General features: G+C 42.2%; 1 protein-coding gene across 14 annotated transcripts in view; it reads left to right on the forward strand.

Annotated features, from left to right (window-relative positions):
* The window catches only part of ebf3a (EBF transcription factor 3a), a 99,188-nt gene that overhangs the window by 48,060 nt on the left and 26,228 nt on the right, over positions 1–24,900 (forward strand). For 5 of the 14 annotated variants that reach the window (XM_017484175.3, XM_017484181.3, XM_017484182.3 and 2 more), the window contains exons 7-9: positions 14,022–14,103; positions 17,607–17,751; positions 23,576–23,709. In XM_017484175.3, the coding sequence (XP_017339664.1) occupies positions 14,022–14,103; positions 17,607–17,751; positions 23,576–23,709 (361 nt within the window). The remainder of the gene's footprint in view (positions 1–14,021; positions 14,104–17,606; positions 17,752–23,575; positions 23,710–24,900) is intronic. The other 9 variants (XM_017484176.3, XM_053684836.1, XM_017484187.3 and 6 more) reach the window with 3 other exon arrangements.

Genomic DNA, 24,900 nt, shown 5'->3' on the forward strand with positions numbered 1-24,900 from the left:
ATGTGCGCTCGCACACCCTCCCCAACCCGTTCCTTCGCCTTATATTTCAATTTTGGTTTCGATGCTTCCTCATCACCGACTTACTTTGCTTAGGAAGCACTTCATGCTACGTTGGTTTACTATTTTGGAAACATAATTGCCATGCAAATTCCAATCAGTGGCATTTTTTTTTTCTACCATGTGAAACAGTGTTTTCCATAGAGCTATGTGAGCGTTCATGGATTTAGCCAACAGCTGTCTGTGAGACTGTATTATTCAAATTTCACCTACGCTTTTTTTTTTTTTTTTTTTTTTACTAAAAGGTAGTGCCTAGGAAAAAACAACAACAAAAAACAAAACAAACAAACAATAAATAAATAAATAAATAAAACAGCAAAATAAATAACACAACAAAATAGGGGAGGAGGGTGGATAGGTGGGGTGGCAAATCGTTTGGGAGGCAGAAAAGCATGAAAGAGAATGCGGGTTGTGTTTACTTGTGAGAAAATGAGTGGAGGCAGGTGAAAAATATCTGTCTGTACTTGTTCGGATTTAAGACCCGCAAATTTACACCTTATTTCAATTTGGCTGCGTGAGCGAGCAAGTGCAAATGGCTTATTGGGAAGGAGATTAATGCAAAGAGAGCTGGAGAGGGCGCGGAAATCCGACAGGGCTGACTTGTACCATCATGTAAGCGTAATGACTATCACACTGAATCGGCTGCCAGAGCTCACACCAGCTTAACATGGGGGAAATGTGCCTCTCTCTCTCTCTCTCTCTCTCTCTCTCTCTCTCTTTGTATGTGTGTGTGTTGTGTGCCTCAGCAGTAATACAGTCTTACGCTGTGATTAAATTTTATAGTTCATGAAGCATATTAGTGTCTGACTGTATCTTCGCCCCATTCAAAAGGCTATTTCAATTTTACATGCACATTTTTCATGAAGATAAATATGCCACGCGTCATAATTTCCCTGAAGTAAATATTACAGGATTATTAGGCGAGTACGGTGCAGGGTCAGGCGGAATATGGGAGGGGGCTGACAGTGACACTTTTTTCATTTGTATGGTAAGTGGCGGACCTTGTGGCCTATCAGGTAACAAATTGAATGTTTAATCTGAGTGCATGCAGATGGGGCTCGGTTTGCCTCGGTAAAGAGGGGGAGAGAGAGAGAGAGAGAGAGAGAGAGAGAGAGAGAGAGAGAGAGAGAGAGAAAGAAAGAGGGAGAGAGAGAGGCAAAGAAAGAGAGAGAGAGAGAGAGAGAGAGAGAGGGAGAGAGAGAGGCAAAGAAAGAGAGAGAGAGAGAGAGAGAGAGAGAGAGAGAGAGAGAGAGAGAGAGAGAGAGGCAAAGAAAGAAAGAGGGAGAGAGAGAGGCAAAGAAAGAAAGCGAGAGAGAGGAAAAGAAAGAAAGAGAGAGAGGCAAAAGAGAGAGAGAGAGAGAGAGAGAGAGAAAGAAAGAGAGAGGCAAAGAAAGAAAGAGAGAGAGAGAGAGAGGCAAAGAGAGAGAGAGAGAGAGAGAGAGAGAGAGAGAGAGAGAGAGAGAGAGAGAGAGGCAAAGAAAGAGAGAGAGAGAGAGAGAGAGACAGACAGAGAGGCAAAGAAAGAGAGAGAGAGAGAGAGAGAGAGAGAGAGAGAGAGGCAAAGAAAGAAAGAGAGAGAGAGAGGCAAAGAAAGAGAGAGAGAGAGAGAGAGAGAGAGAGAGAGAGAGAGAGAGAGAGAGAGAGATGTGTCGTAGTAAATTGAGCGTTCTGGTGTGGTTAGGAAAAAGGCTGTCAAGGCCAATGCTGTAACCTCACCGGAGCTTTGTCAAAACACAGAGAAACGTCACTGGAGAAAAATATTCAACCATTTATATTTACTATTAGATAACCGGCTGTCTGCTAAATACTGGTGAATCTATTCAGATAGGACTGCTCAGTGGAACAGAACGGATTGTTAAGAGCAAGTAGGATGGAGACCTCTCCGCTCCCCAAGGTGTCAGCGTGGCCGTGTATCACACACAGCATCCCGTCCTGGCCTGCGCTCTTTCATTCACAACACAAGCGCGCGCATATCTCAGCCTGCTCGTGTTTGCCTGATGCAAGTTTGTCAGCGTTTGTGAGCTGCCCTAGCAAGCTCCGAAGTGTGCATTAGGGTGAAATATAAAGCTATATCATATGGTTGGTCCCCAAGGTCATTAGGCGAGTATATCTGGAGAATATCTGCATTCAGCTGTGATGTTTTTGCTGAAACCGTCGTTTCTCAGAGTTCACTAATACCCACCAGGGATGAACGCTAGAGCCTTGCGCATCAACAAATCCAGTGTCTAAACATGGCGGAAAAAATGGCCCAAATAATTGGCTTTTTTTGTCATCTCAATGTGAATCATTAGAAAGACACTCAATTACAAGGTTTATTTTTTTTCCCCCTGGCTTGTTAGCATTTTTTATTTATTAATATGCTGCCCCTCCACCCCTTCTTCCTTCATCAACATATTGCTCTGAGTGTGTTTTAGAGCTCATAGCTGGGGGTGAAGCGACATCATGTTCCTCTCGCTCCCTCTGACTGTTTTTTTTCTCTTCTCATCCCTCCATCCGAGGCCCGGCCTGGGGAATCGCATGGCAAATGAGGGCATGTTAATTTAGCCAAAGGTTCTGTTGTATATTAATTTAAGTCGTGATTCTCCGCCGGTGCAAGATGACACCGGCAGCATTTTGATTAAGGATTTTATACTTGAAGAAATTTTCATTATCCGAGCCGCTCGGCGCCTGGCACCTTATGGGTTGGGAATGACGACCCGGCAATGAGAGCGAGAGAAGGGATAAATGCTCCTGTATTGAATCTCGGCCCCACGCCGGATCCCCCACTTACAGGAGCAATTAATGAGGTCTCTACCTCCGGGGACACCCAGGCCTGCTCGTGGTGGAACACTACCATTGTACATAGGTAACAAGATTTAGATTTTCTCCTCTCTCACACACTCTGATCTCTCTGACTGATCAGTACGACTCATCTTTTGTGATTAAGACAGAATGACCCTGGTACATTATTAAGAGACGGATATCAAAATAGAGTTGTTCAGCTGTGCTCTTTGACTGTTCTTTGCTTCTATATATCTTTACCACTATAAATGTGAATAGCATTTTATATTTGTTTTGTTTTCTTATTACAGTCAATGGAACTGCTTTTGAGTTGAAAGCCCCCTAGTGGCAAACATTGAAGTAGTTTTTGTGTTGCTTGGGAAATGATTCTCCCTCCGGCTCAGGGCTGTAAAACCACAGAATGAGTGCGAGATGCTTTAATAACCCCTCTAGATCATCGCCCCCGAACCCTGCCTCCAGTCCTTGAGCCCCCCTGAAGCAGCCCATCTCCATGTATGCTGACACACTCGTGTATGTACGACAGCGCCTACCCACACTAACGCTGTCTTCTCATGGCACCTCAGCTGCTTCTCTACAAAATTAACCTGACATCTCTCTGTTTCTTCCATGGAGAGATTTTTTCCCCCCCTGCCTTCATGCGTATGTGAGTGTGTATGTGTGTGTGTGTGTGTGTGTGTGTGTGTGTGTGTGTGTGTGTGTGTTTTCCCTTTCTGTACAGAACGATGCTTGCATGTCGACTCGGCAAGCAAGAACATCCTTATTATTTGTAGATAACCCTCTTTGAAAGCTGGAGTGTCCCAGACAGGCGAGGCAAAGCAGCGGTGTCAGTTAAGCAGGGAAGAGGCATCAGGAAAGCAGCAGCTTTGGAAGACATGCCTCCTTTTGCATTTGTCTCACTGTCACGTGCTCACTGTACATCAGGCGACAGATCCCGCTCTGCTAACATGGGCTTCCACTGTCATGCTCGTTCTCTCCCTCCCTCTCTGTGTCTCTGTAGTTCTGTCACTTTTTTCTGTCGCTCTCCTATACTACCCGTTTTACTCACTTTGAGATGTGATTTACTATATTTTCAATGCCAATAGGGTGATATTGTGCATTGTTCTACAATTTTCTGAGTTGTCCCAGGCATTCTGTGTACTTTTTTAAAGCATAATCAACTCCACTCTTTCTTTTTTATTTTGTTATGATTTTTTCTTACCAACGTTGATTTAAAAAAACAACTATAATTTATTTTTATAACCATTTTTCTGATCATCTTTCAGTTAGCACTTTGTTCTAGCCAGGGCTGCAGTGAATCCTGAGCCTATCCTGGCAATGTATGAGGCAGGAATACATCCTGGATGTGATGCCAATCCATCTCATGGCACCATGCACACATATACACATTTCACACACACATTTACACCTAAGGGCTCATTCCACTATGTTTTTGGGAGGAAATCCACACGGACACAAGGAGAAAATGCAAAACGCCATACAGGGAGTGACCCCGAGCTCAGGTCCGAACCGGGGCATCCTGGAGCTGTGCTACCACAGCAGATATTTAAACATGAAATTTAGTAATGCGAAAATGTCATTAAATGTCTTTATATTTTATGGCATGCAACTTGGTAACAACGTGTAACAATTCAAAGGACTAAATTTGTAGAAAAATAGTAAGCTACCTGATCTTATGACATTAGTATGAAATCCAACAAAATCACACCTCCCCTTACATCTGACAACTGGAAAAAGTTGAAAACTATTATACCTTCTCCTAAAGCGAACCAGTGTGCTAGTTTCAGTGTTGCACTGTGACGTACATTTAAGTGTGTATGCATATCTGTGTGTAATCGTGTGTGTTTGTAAGCGATCGTTTCTGTGTGTGCGTTCTAATGTGTGCGCTGAGATAAAAAAAAAAAAAAAAAGAGAGAAAAAAAAAGGTCTCTCCTGATGCATTTTCCCACCATGGTGGAAATCCTCACTGCATTCAGTGCACAGAGGCCTGCTTGTGTGGCTCTGATGTCATAGCCCTGACCTGCTCCAGGAGCACAAAAGCTAAGGTATCACTGGCTGGGCCCACACAATACCTATTCACGCAGGCCGCCTTGCTTCTGCGAGCCCTGTGAACAATGTTATTTTTTGTTTCAGCATTATAAAGCTGGACTTTTGCAGGAAACCTAACAGACAAAACCTTTATCAGACGATGCTTTGGGCAAGCAGGCTTCTAGTCTAATCCGCTTCCATTAGCCTTTCACTATGTTTATGTGTGTGTGTGTGTGTGTGTGTGTGTGTGTGTGTGTGTGTGTGTGTGTGTGTGTATGTGTGTGTGCTCCTTCTCTCTGTTCACTCTCCTCTTCCTCTCGCTTTTTTGGCGGGACAACGAGAGCATATTCACAGTGTCAAAAGGAAAACGTATTCAGTTTTAGTCCTGCACACAGGAAGGAAGAAGAAGAAGAACAAGAAGAAGAAGAAGAAAAAACTCCAACAGGTTATGGAATATTTGACAGTTGAAAAGTACTGAATGTGTTTGCCCTTCTTCTTGAAAGATAAGTGCCGTAAAATGAATGTGAGGATAAAAAAAAACAAAAAAACAATCAGAGTGCTGAGATCTTTGTGGCGGGCCTGCACTTTTTGTCGGACCGGACAGGACATGGCGAACTGTGATTCTCTTCCGCCGCGACAAGCAAAACAGTGTCAGGTTAACCTGCAATATATTTGCTTATTAGGCTTCTCTGGATTTCAGTCAACAATATGAAAGCAGTCACGGCCCCTAGCCCTTCCATGTATAAGCACACACTGTGTGTGTGTGTGTATGTGTGTGTGTGTGTGATTCATTCCAGAGCAGTTTTAGTCCTCATAAAATATTCATTTTGGTTGTGCAGGGCTCTGTAATTGCCATCTCTCAGGCTGAATAATTTATGTCGCGCGCAGACTGACAAAGCTCTGCCATACGGCACTAGATGAATCAGAAACAAGGATCTCTGCTGCCAGTCGCATTATTGTTGCACAAAATATGGCACTCACGTCATCTCTGGACGCCGCCACTCCTAATCCAGCTTCTCTTCATTTGCCATTTCTCGCCCTCGTTCTCTTCTAGCTGTCTCGGCCGTGGCCTCTTGCTCCCTCGTTCTCTCTCTCTATTGTTTTAGCCTCGCGATTTCGCTTGTAAAATGACCCCTTTTGTCGTACTGAACAAAATTTCTCTCTCTCTCTCTCGCTCTCATTTAGACACACACTTACTTTATAAGAGTGGTGACATACTCATTTTAAAGACATACAAGAGGAATTTATTTATTTATTTATTTATTTATTTATTTATTTATTTTCTTCCTTACTTACTTACTTACTTATCATGATCTCTTTTTTATGTATTATCCAATATGAATAAGACATCACTAATAAAGAAGATCTGTTAAAGACTTTTGTATTAAAGACTTCTCTAATGAAAAAAACAAAACAAAACAAAACAAAACAAAACAAAACAAAAGAAACGGTTGTTTGTTTGACTTAATGAAGATTATGAAGATTATATAAAGAAGTCGCAAGGTACAAGTGCTACTCCCTATCCCTAAATCTAACCTTTACCTTTTGAAACTTTTCGCATCATTGTTTTGGGTTCTGTGTTTAAACCCTGTAGAAATAGATTCAGCTCTAGATCAAAAAAAAAAAAAATTCCTTATTTGTTTTAAACAGAGCAGCCTGTGTGCCCATGTGAGTTTCCACAACTTCTATTAATTCCTAATAGACATCCATTATCGCACACTGTTTTTATCCAGCCTGTACTTATCCAGCAGCCAAGTGCTACCTACCTTAGCTCATTTATTTACTTATAGCATTTATGGGACGGTTTAAACTCATGGCTTTACACTGACTCTCTCTCTTTCTCTCTCTCTCTCTCTCTCTCTCTCTCTCTCTCTCTCTTGCTCTGGATGATGTGTGGGAGTTGTGACACAGAGGTGATGGTCTAGTCATTAGGCTGTATAACGTGTGCTAAAACCAATAACTGCCACTCCGAACTGGACCTGCATTAATCATTTATAATGTTTTAATATGTTTTTAATCAGCATCTCCCAGACCACACGGCCCAGACTTCAGGCAGGTCACGCATTAGCATGTTTGTTGTGAGGAACTGTGTGTGTGTGTGTGTGTGTGTGTGTGTGAGTGAGAGAGAGAGAGAGAGAGCGAGAGAGAGAGTGTGTGCATAGCCTTGGCCTGATTTGAAATGTATTTTTCTTTCCTCTCCTTCCTGTCTTTAATTAATAATTAAAATCGGCAAAGATGACAGTTCCTAATTAGGGCCATCTTGAAAGAATCTGGGAACGTATGAATGTTAGATGGGAAAGGAGAGAGGGGGAGTGGGAGTGGGAGTGAGAGGGAGGATGGCAAGGTGAGACTGAAATAGGGAAGTGCAGAAGTGTCTAAAAAAAAGATATATATATATATATATATATATATATATATATATATATATATATATATATATATATATATATATATATATAAATGGCCATGTGCTATAAATTTAGCCCTTGTTTTTGCTACATCAGCTAAACACACAAGCACCTCTGGCTATGTGTGGCTTGGTGAATCAGGACACAACCCCTCCATCTCATCGTAGGGAAACTCGAGCCACTGTGGCTCACATCAAAGCTCCATCTGTGGCGGTGGAGCGAGCGGAGAGGGCAAAAACAGGGGGAAGGAGGAGGGCATGCATGGATTTACAACAATGACTCTTCATAAAAGCCCCCCGTGCTAAACTGCCCTATGAACAAGGCAGGGTGGAGGGAGTGGGGGAAACGACAGAGCGTGTGACCCCCCAGAGTGCAGGCAATAAGTCAGCTGGAGAGATCTCCCCATGAATTCTGTGATGGAGCATACACACTGTGATCAGCTCTCAGGTAAACACAAAGAGGAGGTGTGGAGCAAGGGAGGAGAGAGATAGACAGAGAGAGAAAGAGAGAGGGATGAGAGCATGGAGGAGGGGTTGATGGAGGGAGAGATTTAATGAGGCCACAGTCGAAGACAAAATGGCTGCTGATTGACAGGGCCAGTGATGCGCTCGGGGAATGATGTCAAAGGCATGTTCCACATTAGGATCGAGGGACGAGAGGCAAAGGAGAAGAGAGGGAAGGAAAGAGAGCACGAGAGATAGAGAGAGAGAGAGGAACAGAAGAGAAAGAGGAGGAGGAATGGCAATAGTTGTATATTCCAGAGTTGTTCAGGTAAAGGAGTATTCTGCCTGAGGGTGGCAGGGATTGCTCCACACATGCCCACACAGACACACACACACACACACACACACACACACACACACACACACACACCCTGCTGAAAAAAAACAACAACAATAAAAGAATAGAAACCATCACAGAAATTCTAATGGTTTCCACTACAAACACAATTACAAACCATCAGCTGTTAACCATTAAAACCATTGCCAAATGTCAAGTGTTCTATTGGTCCTTAATGGTATCCACTAGACATAAAATGCCACCAATAAAAGGCAACAAATTACCAGTAGAGCCCCACGGGGACCATTACCGTTTCCATTAAAACCAATACAACTTCCATTATAACCATTAAAACCATTACAAATTCTTTGAGGGTTTTTTTCAGCAGGGCATATATATATATATATATATATATATATATATATATATATATATATATATATATATATATATATATATATATATATATATTTGGCACAACTACATGAGGCTACACTGTAGTTTAGAGCCCAAATATACAGTTTTCACAGATTTTTTCAAAAGGTTAAAACTTATATAGTGAAAACTGGGAAAAGATGCTGGATGTGAACACAGAATTCATGTCCATCCAGGTGAAATGTAGTGCCACATATTGACAACTTTAGAAGCATGAGCTAATATAAAGCACAAGGGCAGGCTGAGGTCATTTTTTGTTTTCTATACAACACAAACAAAACAAAATGGAAGCACTGCTAGTTTCACCTCACAGTGTTCTCAGTGTTCTTGTTGCTCAAATCTATAGACACATAAACACACTAGGTAGTTAGCATTTACTGCTAAATTCTCTCTAATATCCTGTCACACACAGACTGGCCATAATCACATGGTTTTTAGTTAGCTAGCTGAGCTGACAGGGACAAGGCAACATCAAACTTGTTTGCTATCTCGTTAAGCTAAGTTATTAGCTAACACACTAGCTGTGTGTGCTTCTAGTGACGTCGAGTTGTATTCAGAGAGTGCAGACAGGTTGACTTAGGCTGTCCTCTCCCAAGCAGGAGTGTGTGTGTATGTGTGTGTGTATGAGATAGGTGGGAATGAGCGGGTGTATTAAAAGCCTGCAGCAATGCCATCGGGAGAGACGCCCTTGTGGGGCACACAGGAGGGCGAGAGCGTGAAAAGAGGGAGTGAGAAAAGAAAGAAGGAAAGACGGACAGCTCACAATGGGCCATCTGGTTCCTGTAGAGAACGCTTGTAACCCCAGCCATGATGTCATGACACACACACACACACATACAGATATACACGCACATAAACCAACAAAAAGCACACACAAGCTCACACAAAAGTGTGAAAGCATGTGTGAAACTTTTTGGATCTGCAAACCCACTATTCTTTCACAGAAGTGTAAAAAGATAAGCATCTCTTCAGGAACATGCGTGTAGTGAAATGCTCAGTGTGGCAGACGTTAAGAAGGAAGTGTGAGACAAGTCTCTGATGAAATAAGATTTTTATATGCCCTTGGATTGAGTGTATCTCAGCGTCAGGGTCAGGAGTCATCAGTATTTAGTCATGTATTGCAGGAACTGGTTACACATGCATTTGTGTGTGTGTGTGTGTGTCTGGCTGGATGGCTGGGGTCTGATCAGCTAAAGTTGCTGGATGATCAATACTCAGTACAGACCCACAGCTGTGGCCCCGGCTCTTAACGCCACACCAGCAATTAGTGCTCATACTGACCGCTCACACACTCTCTCTCTCTCTCACACACACACACACACACACACACACACACACACACACACACACACACACACACACACACACACATAAACCCATCTGCCATTGTATTTCTTTACCGGCCTTTGCATGTACTCATCTGTCTTGGGAAAAGCCGGAAAAAGGAAAGCGTCCCCCCCGTCCATGGTTTCTATAGAGCAGTATTACACCATAAGTACAAAACAGCACACAAATCTGCATCATATCGACATCAGTCATTTTTGAAAGTCTGTGTTTTTGCAAAATAAATGTATCCATGGACATTAAGCTAGTTTAATTTCTTTTTGCATTTATGTGAAACTGATCTCAGTAAAAAAAAAAAAAAAAAAATTGATCCGAATGTCAACATTGAGTCGTATGAATTGCTACAGATTTGCTTAATCATGCTGAGTTTTGTTTGGATAGGACTGAGATTTCAGTTTCAGTTAAGATAAAGACAGATAAACAAAGAAGAATAACAGAGCGAAAGAGAGAGAGAGAGGGAGACCGACCTGAGAAGAGGAGAAACTTTACCACAGCTATGAGAGTGCTACTCCAAACAAGCCTTCCGCCATATCTCGTAATTTTCCTACTTTTCTAATGTGAATAGTATGAAATTCTAAGAGACCGAGATGTAATATGAGGTTCAGACATTCTCCTTTGAATGAAGACCAGAAAACGGTACACTAATGGTGTTGGTTAAGATAAGAGAGTCTTGCGTAAGAGCTGGAGTGTGTGAACATTCCTCCTTTTTGCTCTCAATTACCTTGACCCTGTGAAGCCAAAGTCCTTTCAAATGACAAGGCTCTCTCTCTCTCTTTCTCTCTCTCTCTGTGCTACCTCAGCTCTGGCACTAATCACCTCATAATGATTCAGCCCCTCTGGTCAGAAACAGAGAGAGAGAGAGAGAGAGAGAGAGAGAGAGAGAGAGAGAGAGAGAGAGAGAGAGAGAGGCAGGAAAAGTTGTATTAATTACCCTGTGCTGGCCAGCCTGATCATTTTTATCACTGATTTGTCCTCTCTGCAGTTGTGACCGGAGATAAAAGTGAAAGCAAAGGCCTCTGATAGTCTGGAGAAGTGCGAGGGAGGGAATGATCAAGCGTCAGAGGAATGGCGGTATTGAGAAACAGGCTGAGAGATGTGTCAAAGGCCTCAGACGTGAAATTAAACATGTCTGCTCGGCTTTTCTCTCTCGCGCTTTCTCTCTCTCTCTCTCTCTCTCTCTCTGACAAACTGAAATGGCATCTCACGTAATTGATAACTGCCTTGTCCAATTATTTTGCACATAACAATACACAGTGGCCCCTCACACACGCTTTAGCCATGTTGTAATTAGCCATGCTAATATCCCTTTTATTGGCCTTAATATTGCCCGACGCCTCGCTGCCATCCGAGGGCCACCAGGGCCCCTTGTCCTGTCACGAATGCTGATTATTGAGAAGGATAGCTTTAATCAAACCTAATTGCGGTTAATTTTTTTTCTCCTCCCCTCCCTCGCTCTCTGCATTGCCAGCATCTAATGCTACCGACTCCTTGATATTCCACTAAATTACAGTTTAACGGCCTCCTTTGTTTTTGATGCTGCACCGAGAACGCGAGGTTCTGTATTCGTTTAGAAAAACAGGAGAGGGAGAGAGAAAGCAAGTAACGTAGGGTCATAATTGCCCGCCTGCTCACAAAGGAGCAATTTCCTCAATCCCCACATAGAATTGAAATGGCTCCTAATTCAGCCGATATTACGCCGAGTTGCGGACTGAGGCCCGAGATGATTTTCATTAGATAGCACAACAGCTTTGCTTAATCAACTACTGAGAACGAAGCAGACAAACAGACAGCGGTTATACAAAGCCCTAATGAGGGCTTATTATGTGGAGCTGTGTGGATATATATTAGTATAAATATTCATATATATGAATATAAGACCTTCAGTAACTTGGACTACACCATATGGACACAAAAAAAGGCACATTGTGATCATTTTGCTATATGATATGATATAATAACTAACAATTAAAAATAGTTTTTAAAAAATAGGGGTTCCAGAATCAAGTTTTATCTGAATTTATATCATTTAGTCAGTACCATGAAATAAATAAATAAATAAATAAAAATTTAGGAGCCTTCGTTATTAGTTTTAAATTATCACAGAATAGCAATCCTTTTTCATTTATTTATTATTTATTATTTAAAAAAAAAAATATATATATTTTTTTACTGTATTATTTGCTTATAAATAACTGTATTATTTGCTTAATACAGGACACCATTACAATGTGAAATCAGCCATTAACAGACAATAAACTAGGTTCAACACAAAATCAATGTAAACAAATGTCAATATTTAGGATATTTTGACAGTCATGGTGAATGTGCAACATAGCAAGTGTCTATGAAGTTCCTTGGGATCTTTATATTTTTTAATTTTTTGTGTGGATTTTTCTCCAAATTTTCTTCCTTATACTGTTACCTCTGAAGTTTGTGACTCTGTATGCGTGCGGATGTGTGTGTGTGTGTGAGTCAGGCTGTTTGTTTGTCGTCTGGCACAGGGAGCAAGTGAATGAGGGCCATGTTTCAGCCGAGATATGGCCTGATACCTGCTGTGGAAACATTACGACCCTATGGGGAAATAAGTACTGGGGTCTGAGAATTACAGCCCATAACACTCATCCTCGGAGCGACACGTCCGAACACACTGGCCTGCGAGTGCTGCCCTGCACACGCCACACAATTAAAGCTGAAGTTGCCATCATAAGAGTGGAGATTTTTACAGCCTTCCAGACAGCACTATGACCACTTCTTCCCAAACTGTGGATGCTGTTATGGCATTTATGTTTTGTTGATGATGGCCAACAATGATTTTCTGACACCATCCAAGGCCACCTTTTCATGAAAAAAACCCACACCAAAAAGTCACTTTTCTACATTTTCTCCATCTTTATCTCCATTTATCTATCATGTGCACACTGTCAGGGTGGAGAGTTAGAATGCAAACAGATGAGGCTGGGATGAGGAGAGGTGTACAGGGTTACGGGGATCATTTCACATTGTGATTTATGGCCCTAGCCACGGAGAGCTCGTCTGGCGTGTGCCCCCTGACTCTCGCTTGTTTGCCCAGTGCCGTGCTGTACATGTGTTAACTCGACATGGCAACGCAATCAGGAATGCATGACATCGGCCATGCATGGCACTGCTCTGGTTTGAGGCTAACCCCCCCCCCGCCTTTAGAGGGAGGACGGAGGCAAATATTTGTGCACATGGACATCCATATGTAAGGCATCCAGGTTGGATATTCCTGCTGAACGGAGCATTATTTGTGTCTGCATGTCTGTCATCTGAGATGAACCTGTGCACCAGTGAGACAGTCTTCTCCATAATCCTTCTCTTCTTTCTCTCTTCTTCTTCTTCTTCTTCTTCTTCTTCTGTGGAAGCTCTTAGTGATGAGACCTGAGAAAAATACATCTGTAGAGTGGGAAGAAGTTGAGAGCCACTTGTTCAACACGTACATTTCCCCATTCATTCAAATGCGCTGGCTTTGGTGCAGGTGTGCCGCTGTGTGAGACTGTGTGTGTACTGTATTGTGTGTTGGTGCCGGAGGGGATCCACCTCGACTTTTACACACACATGACATTTGCGGAGCAGATTAGGTCGGCTGTAATTTGTGCTGTAATTGCTGGGCGCTGCTGGTCTGGTGCATGGGCTTGACTCTAATTGTCAGAGCGAAGTGGAAGTTTTTCGTGGGCCGCCTCTCACCTTGTTAAGTGCTCAAACGTCTCCTGATGATGAGAGGGGCTCAGGTGCACTCGTTTTCCTCCCTTTAATTACAGCATGGAGAGGAGGAGGGGGGGGGGGGGAGGGGGGGTGCCTACCTAGTGCGAGTGTGGACAGATGGGTTCTAATGGGAATTGTGGGATTTGTATGCATCAGACGGACAGACAGACAGTTTCTGTGAGACATCCGCTGGGAGTGTTTCCGAACAAAACACTCGCGATCATTACTGTTGAGCTTGATCTATGCATGTGTGTGTGTATGTGTGTGTGTGTGTGTTAAGTGTTTGGACTGTTTACAATTTACAGCTGGTGGGTTTACAACTTGTGGAGTTTTCACCACTGCTGGGAAGTCCATATCTATTTTCCGTATTATTGATCCGTCCTCGGCTGAGTTTGTCGAGTATGTTCGGAGCTGGATTGATTGTCTTACGTGGATTTCTTTTCTTTCTCCGATTTTTTTGTTTTTCAGATTCTTTTTGAAATTCTTCCTCAAGTGCAATCAGAACTGCCTGAAGAATGCAGGCAACCCACGAGACATGCGCAGGTTCCAGGTAATTCTCTTCCTCTCTCTCTCTCTCTCTCTCTCTCTCTCTCTCTCTCTCTCACACACACACACACACACACACACACACACACACACACACACACACACACACATCCACAAAGGCCATTCTGAAATAAAAATAGGCTCCTGCAGTCTAGAGAGCAGGTATTGTAAAGCAGGTGGATAGGAGGGATGTGGAACCAGAGATGGCGTGGGAGAGTTCCTCTCTTGGGACATAATGATTCAGCCCTTGGTATTGAACATACAAACCGTTCACCTGCTGTACCGTCCTGCTTCATAATGCACTCACACCTTATAAATCACCACCACACAGACACTGTAACACCTTTATTTAAAAACATATAGCAAAAGGTATATCCAGGACATATCTATCAAATCTGTGGAATCTTTTACACACACACACACAAAAAAAAGGATTCTCCAAATAGACAAGAAAGTTGAACACAATTTTGTCTTTTCGCATTTTTTTCCCCTTTATTTTCTTTCCTTTTCACGCACCCACACACACACACACACACACACACACACACACACACAAGGCTTGTGAATGCAGCTGACAACACTAACCAAGTTTGGAAATAAAGTGACCATCCAATAGAAATGAAACATGTTGTCTTATACAGTACATGAACACAATATGAGGCGTATGTGGGATACTATGGGAATAGAATGGGTACGACTGGGATTAAAGCAGCTTTACAGTACAATGATTGCAAACATGATGTGTATGATGTGCACCATATGCGTGCACACATACACACTACGTGTTTTAGACATTTTGGTAACGATTAGTTTGAATTGCATTCTATAATTAAAGTTAGGGACAAACCACATCACCTTTGGAATACATCACAATTTATAGAAAGTACAGGAAATGTTCACTTTTAATGCGATTGACAGAAATCAGGATGTAGATTCATCTAGAGACCGTTGTGTCCGTCTCGTTTCCTGACATAATGGTACAATATAATCATTTTAGTACAACGAGTATAAAACAAATATCAGATTACATTTCCATATATATATATATATATAAGTACTACGCATTTCTGCACTGTGCTTCGGGTTAACTCTAAGGATGAAATGTGTGAGCTTACAGTTCATCCTCATCCGTGTTATAAAGATGTATGACACGACAGGCGGGATCCCTGGAAACGGGCAGCAGTGGCAGTGGAGTTTTTCATTTTTCATACACTGCGGGCCGAGTGGACGAGGGCCACAGATGATATTGATCCATGTGTCCAGAGCAGAAGGTCAGAGTCGGAGTGAGAGGAAGTGTCCTTTCTGACTCTGTGGTGACTAAAAGAAACATCCGTCACTGCTGATGGCCCACCTGACTCTCTCGTTCTCCATCTCTCTGTCTTTCTAATCTCCTCTCCTCCCTGAAGGTTTAACTGGTCTTAACAGGGCACCAGGGCCCTCGGTGCATTTTTCCCTGCCTGCTGCTGCCTCAGCAAAAGAGACGAAGGCGCGAAGGGAACCGTAATGATGACCTTCTGACCTGGAAGAACATCTTCGAAGACTGTCCCACATTTTGTCCATTCTCTCTAGTATCACGTTCTGAGAAGCACTCGGTTATTTGGGTCACTCCTTGTATAGGAAGATGAAGAAGCCATTTATAACCAGAACTTTGATCTCCTCTGCGTTAGACCATTATGATTTTTGACCTGAATCTAACCAAGATGATATGTTTTCTATACGGTCCACAATCTGCATCCTAAATACGCCGTCGTTCAGTACAGTTTGGTCTTCTACTTTATTCCTCGTACCGATCGCGACTGTCTTCACAAGCAATGTGGCTGTCTCTTATCCTGACCGCTTGACGTTAAACTAAATGCCATCTCAAGAATAAATTTCACACATGTTCCACCCGAAAACGATCTCGTGTCAGGGTCATGCTTCTGGTGCTTCTTTCAGTTCCTCTCTTGCTCCTCTTTTCCTCGTCCCTCACTCGGGCAGGTGGGGGCTGGAGCATGGCCTATCCATCATACCCGTAGAGATACAGAGCCAGCGAGCGAGGGGGGATGTAAAAGCTGCTCTGATGTTTATTCTGATGCTGATTTCCAGCTTTCTCTCTCTATCTCTCCCCCCTTTTTCGCCTTCTTGTCTCCATTCAAATGCTAAACGCTCCCCTTCGTCAGATCAAGTGCCCCTGTTGAAGCTACGACTGTGAGCCAAACAGATAAAAAACAGAATAGCGACCTTGCTAATTCACTGAAGAGTTTCCTTTTTCCTTTTTCAAGAGCCCCCTTCCACCCGCCGGTCTCATTTATCTCTGCACTGACTCACACTGCCACTAATGAGGGAAAACAACTAATCAATATATCAATAGATCAATGCAGATGGGTAGCATTAGCACTGTGAGGGCCACAGGCAATGTTTGAGAGACTGTTAACGCCTGAAAGAGCAAACGAGAGCCTCTTCTCCTGTCTGTGTTCATGCAAGTGGCAGATTAATGCCTAATTGGAGGTTTGTCAAAGATCCCAAACACACACACACACACACACACACACACACACACACACACACACACAACCGCAAACACACACATACAAAACCTGTGTTTGAGTGACAGGTATTTGACAGACCTTTTCAAAAGGGGTTCTTTATATAAAGAACACTCAAATACACTTGCCTAAGTGTATCCTTTTTATAGAAGCAAAACTGCTCTTATCCACACAAAGGTTAATTGTAGCTATCAAGTGAGAAATTGAATCTGCTTTATATAGCTTGGCTGTGTTGAAACCTCTTTTTGACGTATAGACCTGCTGCAGTCAGGCTCTGGAAATATAAAATGTTAAATATTGTTTAATTTAATTAAGTGCCTGTAACACTGTGAGGAGGCACTCCATTTTTTGAGAAGAATAATGAAATATTGAATGACAAATGCGTCCCATGGGCGCGTAATGACACTGAGCGATGTTTATGAACCACACGCCGTGTGAAACTCGTATGTCGCATATTTTAGAAGCGCACACCTTCTTCTGGGAAAAAAAAAGGTCATTAATAATCATCATCTTCTCCTAAAATCTGATCCTTGATCCCTGAAGCTTGGGAACTGCTGAATCGGGTGTTTGTTTGAGAAACCCGTGAAAGCAGCTTCTCGCTGAGTAGTAGAGTGTAATTTATTTTCTTAATAAGGTGAACTCAGTGGCAGTAAACTAAGGAAGGTCCCCATGCCACCACTCCTCATGATTCCTACCAGTCTGTAGGCAAATAAACAATAGCTAGCTTATGCCAGTCGCCTGTGGTTATTGATTATTGTGTGGAAGATGTTAAAAACTTGCTCAGAATTTAAAGACACTCTCATGGCATGGAGAAAGGTCAAACGTTCCCAAATAAGAAACAATACTAAAAGAAATAAAATCATTGAATCTACAGCATTGACAGTACAAACAATTACATGCAAGCTCATAAAGATAATAACTATAATATTATAATGCTCATCTGTAATATACGGACCATTCATCCACTTTCCTCTCTCCGCAGGTCGTTATATCGACGACAGTTAACGTGGACGGTCATGTGTTGGCCGTTTCGGATAACATGTTCGTCCACAACAACTCCAAACATGGCCGCCGTGCTCGGCGCCTTGACCCCTCTGAAGGTACGGCCCCTCCTTATCTGGAGAATGGTAGGCACATTTTACATGAACTTATTATTTGCAGCGCTTTTGCCCCTTTCCCCACCTTCTTTCCCTTCCCTTCTTCTCTTCTTCCTCCTGTTTAGGCACATTTCCATCTTCTCTTTTCTCTCTTTTCCGAGCTTCTTAAAGTGTAGCGTAATGTAGAGGTCTAGTGTGTGAGGACTAGTTTAGTTTATAGTAAGCCTTTTTTTCCTTCTTTCTTACACGCTTACACTTGTAGATCACATGGGTTAGTTTTCATTCTCTTATGTTACTACCTGCTTCCTCCATCTTTATTATTATTATTAATATTATTATTATTATTATTATTATGACTTGTCATGAATGATGTTGGGCCACGTGTAAGTCAAGGGTGAAAAAACTCTTCTAGAAATAACATCTCATTGACTTATCCAGCATTTGAGAGTATGGAAATACAAACACTATGATTCAAGTGTCCAGAGCATAGATTAAATCTAATGGCCTCATATATATATATATATATATATATATATATATATATATATATATATATATATATATATATATATATATATATATATAGTGGCTCTATAGCAACCCCCTTTCTCTTGCAAGACAAACCTAGCTAAATTATTTGTTATTTGTTTTTTGAACTTTTATTTGTTCATTTATTAATGACAGGGACAAAATGAAAATAGCTTAATTACGCACCGGTGCCCTGAGCGCTGGAGCCGTTTGGCCCCCATGACGTGTTGTTTGTCTCTCTTCTGTGCCCATTTGATGGTAGGTGTGTTTTGCTTAGCAACCGCCTTTAATTAGGAGAGCAATTAAGAAGGTTGAAGCCTCTCCCCTTGTCTTGTCTGATCCCTGGGGATAGAGAGACAGAGAGAAAAGAGAGAGAGAGAGAGAGAGAGAGAGAGAGAGAGAGGCCCAGCTTGTATGCTGTTGGTACTACTCATCTTCAAAAGCCCTATTTGTAGAGCTTCCTTTACTCCATTCCACTGCCTTTATTCATCTAATGTCCTTTCTTTAAGTCCATGATTAATGTGTTTCGATAAATTCAGTATTTGGTAGATGCAATATAACCTTCATTTAAAAAACAACTGATAAAGTTGAACTCCCTGTGATTTATATCTCAGACTCGGTTTCATTCTTTTCTTATTTTTTTTTTTTCCTACTGCAATCCCGTCAGCTCTTCTATGAACAACCGTGATGTTTTAACAAGTCTTTTAGAAAAAAAAAGTCCCTATGGTTTTAAAAGGTGTCCTCCTCTCGCTCAGCACACACACACACACACACACACACACACACTGTTTCTTTCACACCACTTAGCTACCTGGGATTTCAGCCGGCCCAGACGTCAAATTTAGGCCGAGCTGATATTGCCACTAGCCTCCTAATAAGGGGCTTTAAGAGCGAACTGGGAACAGTTAGAGCAAAGGGAAGGAAGAGATCCAACCCTGGACTTATGACTGTCATTCACCTTCAGTTTCAGCCTTCCCAACATAATCACTCCTGCTAATTTTTCAGAAATATTATATGGACTTCTTTTATGTGGAACTTTTTTCACAAGAAACAAAAAGGATAAATGATACAGTGAGACACATGTGTGTTACGACTATGCAGAAGCCATTGATGACTGGGAAGAAGGTGATAACAGCCAGATTTACTCGTTTCTACCATGTGTGTGCATGTGTAAAATCAAGACCGACACATACAGGCACATGTGTACGGGACATGTACAGTTGTAAACCATAATCCTGTCCATATCCACACTTCAGTTGATGAAAGCTATAACAGAGAGAGAGAGAGAGAGAGAGAGAGAGAAAGAAAGATAGAGAGAGACTGGGGTATTTGAGATTAGAAACACATTCTTGGAAGTGATAAGTGCTCCGAGCGGGAAAATGCGAGTGAGGGAGAGAGAGATAGAGAGACAGACAGAGCGAGAGAGGTGCTGCTGTGTATCAGAGACAGTCTCGTCTTCCCCTACCGCTCTTATCTAATCATCTAATAAGGGCTAATGTTCCCGGACAGTGAATTTACTCTGGCTTCTGATCTTCAACTAAAAGTAATTCCCCTTGCTACTGCCCCCAGTGGACTGCGGACTGCTCTTCTCCCCCCAGCACCCCCCCCCCCCCCCCCCCCCCCACACACACACACACACACACTCTACGTATCTAACACACGTCTCGATGCAATCTGGGCCACGGGGAATGCAAGTGCACCTCACATCCTCGCACGTGGGGCTCTTTTTTATATTAGGCTGCATCAAACACACAGCACCATATGCACATGATCAGAAACAACAAACTAAGCCATTTGCAAGACACACATAGAGACACAACTCCATATGCACATAATCAGACAGGAAAATACTACACCTGCTGCGTGCAGCAGCAGCGCACACACACACACACACACACACACACACACACACACACACACACGAGTTTTTAAGGAGGCACTCAATAAAAGCAGATCATTGCAGATTTACTATTTGCGAAGGTTGCGAAGCTAAGTGAAGGAGACAGAGAGAGACAGAAGACGATATGAAAGAGAGACAGCTTTCTTTCTTCCTCTCTTTTGCTCTCTCTCTCTCTCTCTCTCTCTCTCTCTCTCTCTCTCTCTTTCTCTGCGTGTGCATTGAAGGCCTGCAGTTCCAGCTCGATTTGCATACCAAGTGGCGGTAATGTTGTTAGGTTTATGCAATAAAGACAAGCGGATCGCGTCTGCGGGGCTGTAGCCTGTTAAAGGGGGCCAGATGGGCAACACACACACACACACACACACACACACACACACACACACACACACACACACACACACACACACACACGAGGTACGAGCTCTAATCCCATCAGCGCCTGGATCAGCCTGCCATCTGGCCATCCCCAGCACTATTGCGGCACGTTTGGCCGTCGGCTCAACAAAGGGAGGCAGCATCAGGCAAGAGCGGACCTGTTCGAGTGTATTGGGGGAGAAGGAGGAAGGTGACAAACACGGCGGCGGCAGTGGCCATGTTGCCATGGAGGAGAGCGCGCCTCTGATTAGAGCTTCACACCAGGACAACAATACACACGGGAAGACGGCAGGAGGCCAGGACACACACGCAGATGAAGTAGCTACACTTCAGGACATCCTTTGGATGTCCAGGATAGATTTTCGACAAGTATGACATGATTGAGTGTAAACAGTAGTGTGGCTAGGTTTATTTATTTATTTATTTTTGGAGTAGGGGTGGGAAAGACGGGCGCACAAAGACGTGGCATCATCTAGTTATTCATAGAACTGAATATCCGATTTGTTCGTTGGTTTATTGACTTCATAGTTGCTATATGCCATAAATTCATTCATAAAATCTGCAGTAAGAAAACTCATGTACCAAGGATCATTTCAGGTGCTTAAAAAGAGATCCCTTGTTTCCAAAAACAAAATACACACACTATGTTCCTTGCTAAAAAGTGATCCCTTGTTTCCAAAAACAAAATACACACACTGTTCCTTGCTAAAAAGTGATCCCTTGTTTCCAAGAAAAACAACACACACACACACACACACATACACACAAAAGTGCTTCCATTGATAAAAATGTATTTCTCTCATCCTCTTCCTGGAAGTGTGTTGAACTTGTCTTCTGAAGCCTATTACCTCTATGTCTGCTCTCTCCATTTTCCATCATCTGCTCGCACACATTGTGTGTGTATAGAGTTAGATGGCTGTGTAATTCGCTTTGCCACGCCTCCCATTGAACACATGTTCCCTCACTACCTTGTATTGAAAGTGTATGCAAATGTCGCACGGCAGAAGGGAAGGCGACTTGCAATCTCTTTTTCTGCATGATGGGGGGAGTCATTGCAAATTCCAAGGCAATGGGCAGTGGTCTCTTACTGCAGCTGCTCTCCGTCCCTTCGTGTGGGTCTGCTTTTACATCACACACACACACACACACACACACACACATGTACACAGAAACACATCCAAATCCACATATACACATGGACAAACAGATGCAGGCCCCTCCTCTGTCGCTCCCGTCGGCTCACCTACACAAAGTAAATTTGTTTACTGTAATTTTTAGTGAATGATTCGCTATAATTGGAAGTGTTGATGAAGGTCAGTCCCTTTGAGGAGCCGTGTCTGTCTTCAGAGACTTGATCTGCTTTCAAGCACTCTGCCTGCAATTAAGAAAAGCAAATGTCACTCGCAAGCCTCAGAAATGAAAATTTGTATGAACTTATTAGCATGAAGTCAACAGCTTTAGTTAAGGGCAAGCTCCCTCTCTCTGTGTGTGTGAGGGAGAGAGAGAGAGAGACAGAGACAGAGAGAGAGACAGAGACAGAGAGAGAGACAGAGGGAGAGCATGGAGCCTCTGCTGCTCTGGGAGATGTGAGAGGAATGAGCAAATACAACCTCCACTAGTCCAACATTAAGGCAAACAAAGAGAGGTGCCTTGTCTGGCCTGTTCAACACAACAATACCTAATGGTGATTAACTAGGCCTGGCTGTACAGCCCCTATACACACACACACACACACACACACACACACACACACACACACACACACACACACAGAAGGATATGGGAACTTGAACGTGGCCTTATGGTCCATGTGCAAAGCTCATATTATTATTATTATTATTATTATTATTATTATTATTATTATTATTATTATTACCTGTAGCAGACAGAGTTAAATGTGATATTTTATAAGTTTCCCTGATCGTCTTTTATATCCTGTGAGCCGTGGAATACCTTTCATTTTTAAACGATTTATCTTGTAAACAAGTTTGCTTAAATATAGCCACAATTTCTTACTATTTTTTCGTATCAGAAGGTTGCAAATTTGACACAAAATCATGAATACGCATCAATGTCACGCCGTGTTATTTCACTCTTCCTTCCCTACTATCTAACAAGATATAATTATTAGATTATAAACACGTTTAACGATCTGTAACAGAGAGGTAACTCACAAATATATGATCTTTTGATTTCCAGTGATTAACGTCCTATATGTTCGTAATAATAATGAGGTCGTATGATGAAGTCAGACAGAACGGGATGTGCCGGATGATGTCACTGCGGAGATCCCGTGATGATTTGCCGCTGATAGGCTTTTTACAGGAAGGCCGAGTGTCTCCTGTGCATTATTAACCAGGCTGCTGAGAACGCAGAGCAAGAGAACATGAGGCCATTGTGTCCCTCTCACACCTCTGTAATAACTATTGGAGAAAAAAGAAAAAGAAACAAGAACAAGGGACAGAAAGTGATGAGACACAGAGCACTGGAGGAGCTCTGGATACAAGATGATTCTAGTATTTAGGACATAGTTTGAACATTGACCAAACCTCATCCGTCCATCACCCAGGGAGGATGTAGAGTTTAGCGTTCAGCTATACCATGATGATAAAGATATGTATTAACATGGCTACGTCGTATCAGTAAATGATAGAATAAAGGTTGTAAGGTCTTGCAATGTGTGGAAAAATTGATCTGCGTCTATTATCGCTGCTTTGTCAGATCCGGGTGAACGATACACTGTACTACATGTAGACTGGATTTAATCATTATTAACAGCCATACTCTTCTTCTCTCCCTATGTGCATGCCTCCTAATAGCTGCTTTAAAAAAGGAGAGCAGCCTGATGTATGGCCGTGCCCTTTTGTTGCCGCGTGGCCCAAATCATTCATGCTTTGCCTGCTTTTGAGTTTAATTGCTCCTCGTTGAGGGAGTCAGTGTGTGTTCTGTATTTTGGTGAGCGTGAGTGAGTGTAGTATATGGATGTGTGTGTGTGTGTGTGTGTGTGATAAAGCACGATCCTGAGCGTTATGTTTTCTGTCCTGTCATAAGCAGCTACCCCATGCATAAAGGCCATTAGCCCCAGTGAAGGCTGGACCACCGGCGGAGCCACGGTCATCCTCATCGGAGACAACTTCTTCGACGGCCTGCAGGTCGTGTTCGGCACCATGCTTGTATGGAGTGAGGTGAGAACTGATTTGGTTTTGTAGCGCTGTTGAATTTAAGAACGCTTGGATGTGAGGAAAAATCAGTCACAAAAAGAGCAGAATGAATTTCATTGTTCAAATGCTACTCGATTGTGTATAATATTTTCATTCTTAGAGATAAAAAAAAAAAATACCTAAAGCTTAAAAACCATGAATATACTTTTATTCCTCTCAGATACGTCTAACACAAGGTCATGGGGTGTATTTTATTGAAGATTGTTATGTATCAGGTTGTCATGTGGATCCCAGGTGAATTCAGGAAATTGAAAACATAGATAGAAAATAGATTTATGCATTTTAAACAAATAAATATGAAATATAAGCATTTACCTAGGGTAAAACTATGATTTTGCGTCATTGTGATAGACATTGCCAAGGAAAGCAACACAATTTTCTATAAAGCTCAAATGTATAGTATAGTACTTCTTATATTTGTTCTTTTTGTTCCAGTATAATGATAAGCTCATTAATATTCAAATGCATGTGAATACTAAATATTCTGAGCAATTACAGTTTAAGTGCGAATTGTGCAAGTCACGACAATCTCCTTCTCTGAATATATACACAAAAATAACGTGTCTAATCACTCGTGTGCATCTTAATTAAATGATAACAAACATTTCTAACGTGTCTTTACATACTAACATGTCGACTGTACAATTCTGGGCTTCAGATCCGAAGTGGACAGGATGATAATTGTTCAGATTTTTGTTTCTTTACGCGTTCGTGTCAGATTAATGCTAAACAACGCCGACGCATCGCTGTAGATTAGACACTAATCAGCTTAAAGTCACTACAAGCTTCAGGATACAGGATAGCGCTTCTTTAAATGAATGCTGATGAAGTTGTCTCCTCACACATATTTCTTAGCGAGGCCCCTCAGAAAGCCAATCAGTGTATATTTATTTATTTATTTATTTATTTATTTATTTATTTATTTTTTGTTTTAATATATTTTTTTTTTCCCTCCAATTTAATCACATGAAGAGATAAGGAATCAGATCAACCAAGCATGCTAAGAAGCGCCGTATCCACTAGGGCTTTGACTGCATTTTGCACCGAGCGGCAAGCGCTTGCAAAATAATCAAGCAATTAGGGGTAAAAAGTCTACAAGGGAAAAAAAAAAAAAAAGGAAAAGAACGAGAGGCAGCTCCAAGACTTGTGTTTTTT

Source organism: Ictalurus punctatus, chromosome 13 (assembly GCF_001660625.3).
Source record: "Ictalurus punctatus breed USDA103 chromosome 13, Coco_2.0, whole genome shotgun sequence".
NCBI classification, from domain to species: Eukaryota; Metazoa; Chordata; class Actinopteri; order Siluriformes; family Ictaluridae; genus Ictalurus; species Ictalurus punctatus.